The sequence below is a fragment of the Trachymyrmex septentrionalis genome, unplaced genomic scaffold (genome assembly GCF_001594115.1).
Source record: "Trachymyrmex septentrionalis isolate Tsep2-gDNA-1 unplaced genomic scaffold, Tsep1.0 scaffold129, whole genome shotgun sequence".
In the NCBI taxonomy this organism is placed as follows: Eukaryota; Metazoa; Arthropoda; class Insecta; order Hymenoptera; family Formicidae; genus Trachymyrmex; species Trachymyrmex septentrionalis.
Genome location: NW_017304428.1, coordinates 271,577 through 273,865, shown reverse-complemented (window position 1 = coordinate 273,865; position 2,289 = coordinate 271,577). Strand labels below are relative to the sequence as shown.

General features: G+C 29.3%; 1 protein-coding gene across 8 annotated transcripts in view; it reads left to right on the top strand.

Annotated features, from left to right (window-relative positions):
• The window catches only part of LOC108756606 (rho guanine nucleotide exchange factor 12), a 262,375-nt gene that overhangs the window by 227,542 nt on the left and 32,544 nt on the right, over nt 1-2,289 (top strand). For 7 of the 8 annotated variants that reach the window (XM_018500539.1, XM_018500536.1, XM_018500537.1 and 4 more), the window contains one exon: nt 166-215. The exons of the other annotated variant lie outside the window; for it this stretch is intronic. In XM_018500539.1, the coding sequence (XP_018356041.1) occupies nt 166-215 (50 nt within the window). The remainder of the gene's footprint in view (nt 1-165; nt 216-2,289) is intronic. 8 annotated transcript variants of the gene reach the window in all.

Genomic DNA, 2,289 nt, shown 5'->3' with positions numbered 1-2,289 from the left:
AAGACGACTGCTATTATTCAGTAAAAAAAATAGCTTATTATATAGGAAATTGTATTAGTGCGAAAGTTTCATAATTAAACAAATTTTTAAATTGGGAATCATCTCTTGATATACATATTTAAGTTATTATGTGTAAAGAAATAATATATAATATTGTTTTTATAGATGATCTTGTGCGCCAAGACAATAGCAGCAATGACTTCACTCATCATGATGTAAGAGAGATCTTCTAATTTATACATATATATATATGTATACATGTTGTAAGGATTGGATATTATTGTTAATAAATTAAATATTTTAATGTATTTATTAATTGTTTTATAAGGAGAATAGTGTAGTATATGTTTATAAACGTACCGTATGAATTATCTGTAAATGATTGAAAGAATATCTTAGTTGATAAATTCTTTGATTAATTGAAAAATTTCTGATAAATTGGAATTGATTTTTTAAATCAAATATATCAAAGGAAGTTATTATTTATTGCGATATTAATTGTACATATTATTATACGTACACAGAGTGTTCCTTAAATAGCCGACACTAATCATAATCAATAGCTCTATTCCTGATTTAAAATTGAATCGAAAAGTCCTCTACCATTTTGCAATTTTCGCAATGATTGTGGAAATATTAATTTCTAAAGATTGCTGAATTACATATGTTATTCCTGATTAAAAATTGAATTAAAAAGTCCTATAACATTTTGCAACTTTTATAATAGTTCATAGTTAGGTAGCCGTATACGTGTTTATGCGGCAATTTTAAAAAATTAATATTTCGTCGTTGCGAAAATTGCAAAATTGTAGAGGACTTTTCGGCTCAATTTTTAATCAGGAATAGGACTACATGATTAGTGTCCGCAATTTAAAAAACACTCTGTATACATATAGTTAAAAGGATGCTGGAGTAACAGAATTATCGACACATTATAGATATATGAATTTCTAAATTGACTGAACGGAATCAAAAATTGTTTTACAAGATTAAATTAGATGTAAAATTAGAAAGTGTGGCAAATGACTTTTTACTAAAAATGAAAAAAAAAGTTGAAAATTTGTCAATTCGTAGACCTATCATGTAACATAGATGTTTTCTTAATATAAAAGTTCTAACCTAGTAAAAATTTTACAAATGGATGGAATATGCATTTTATATATATAGGATATATCATTTTAATTGACGCATTAAAATATCTCTTGAACAGTGAATTTTACAGAAAAATGTTTCAGACAAAAGTTATATGGTTTGGAAGGGGACATAAGATGGTGGAAGGCTACTGGTTTGGCCTTGGAAAGTTGTTTTTTCTTTCTGAAGAAGGTCACGTAAATATCATCAATTTCTTAAATGGAATTCCATATATTTCATTACATATTCTTGTAGGAGCTTACCTCGAGAGCTTTCCAAGACACTATAGTAAAATTAAAAATAAATAAAAACGAATAAAAGGCGAAATAAGAGTTAGCGCATTAAATAGAACACATATAATAAAAGACATTAATCAGAGATACAGAAAAGTGAACAATGAAGACACGACGTATATTAATATATAATATTATAATTGGAGAAAAAGTACCATTACAAGTTTCGGCTGCCGAATTGAGCCCTCTTCAGATGTTAACAAAAGTGAATAGAATAAAAAATAGTAAAAAAAAAATAAATAATACTTGTCGCAACATTGATAGAACGCGAAAATGTGCAGTTGTCGGTTGAGTCTAGACGTAGAGCACGACATTATTCTTACGATTGAGCAGTCAAAGTGATGTCAAGTCTCATAGCCAAGTTCTAGTTGATAAAAAAGGAAAAAGGAAAAGAACTCTTATGAAAAAGTAAACTTAAATAACTTGACAACCGCAATTGAGATAAAAAGTGAACACTCACCAACAAACATGAGTAAGCCAATAAGAACTAGTGTATCTGTATAAGTATAAAAAGTATAAACGCATCCCGACGAATGGACTGCAAATGTAAGAGCCGAACATCTCGTATCGCACACAACCGCTCGCTGAAACGGAATGCCACGCACTGAGACAGGAGACGGGCCGTCAGTATCAAAATGTAAACTTTGTTTACAATGGGCAATCGTAAGAATAATGTCGTGCTCTACGTCTAGATTCAACCAAACTGCACATTTTCGCGTTCTATGAATGTTGCGACAAGTATTATTTATTTTTTTTTTACTATTTTTTATTCTATTCACTTTTGTTAACATCTGAAGAGGGCTCAATCCGGCAGCCGAAACTTGTAATGATACTTTTTCTCCAATTATTATATATTAATATACGC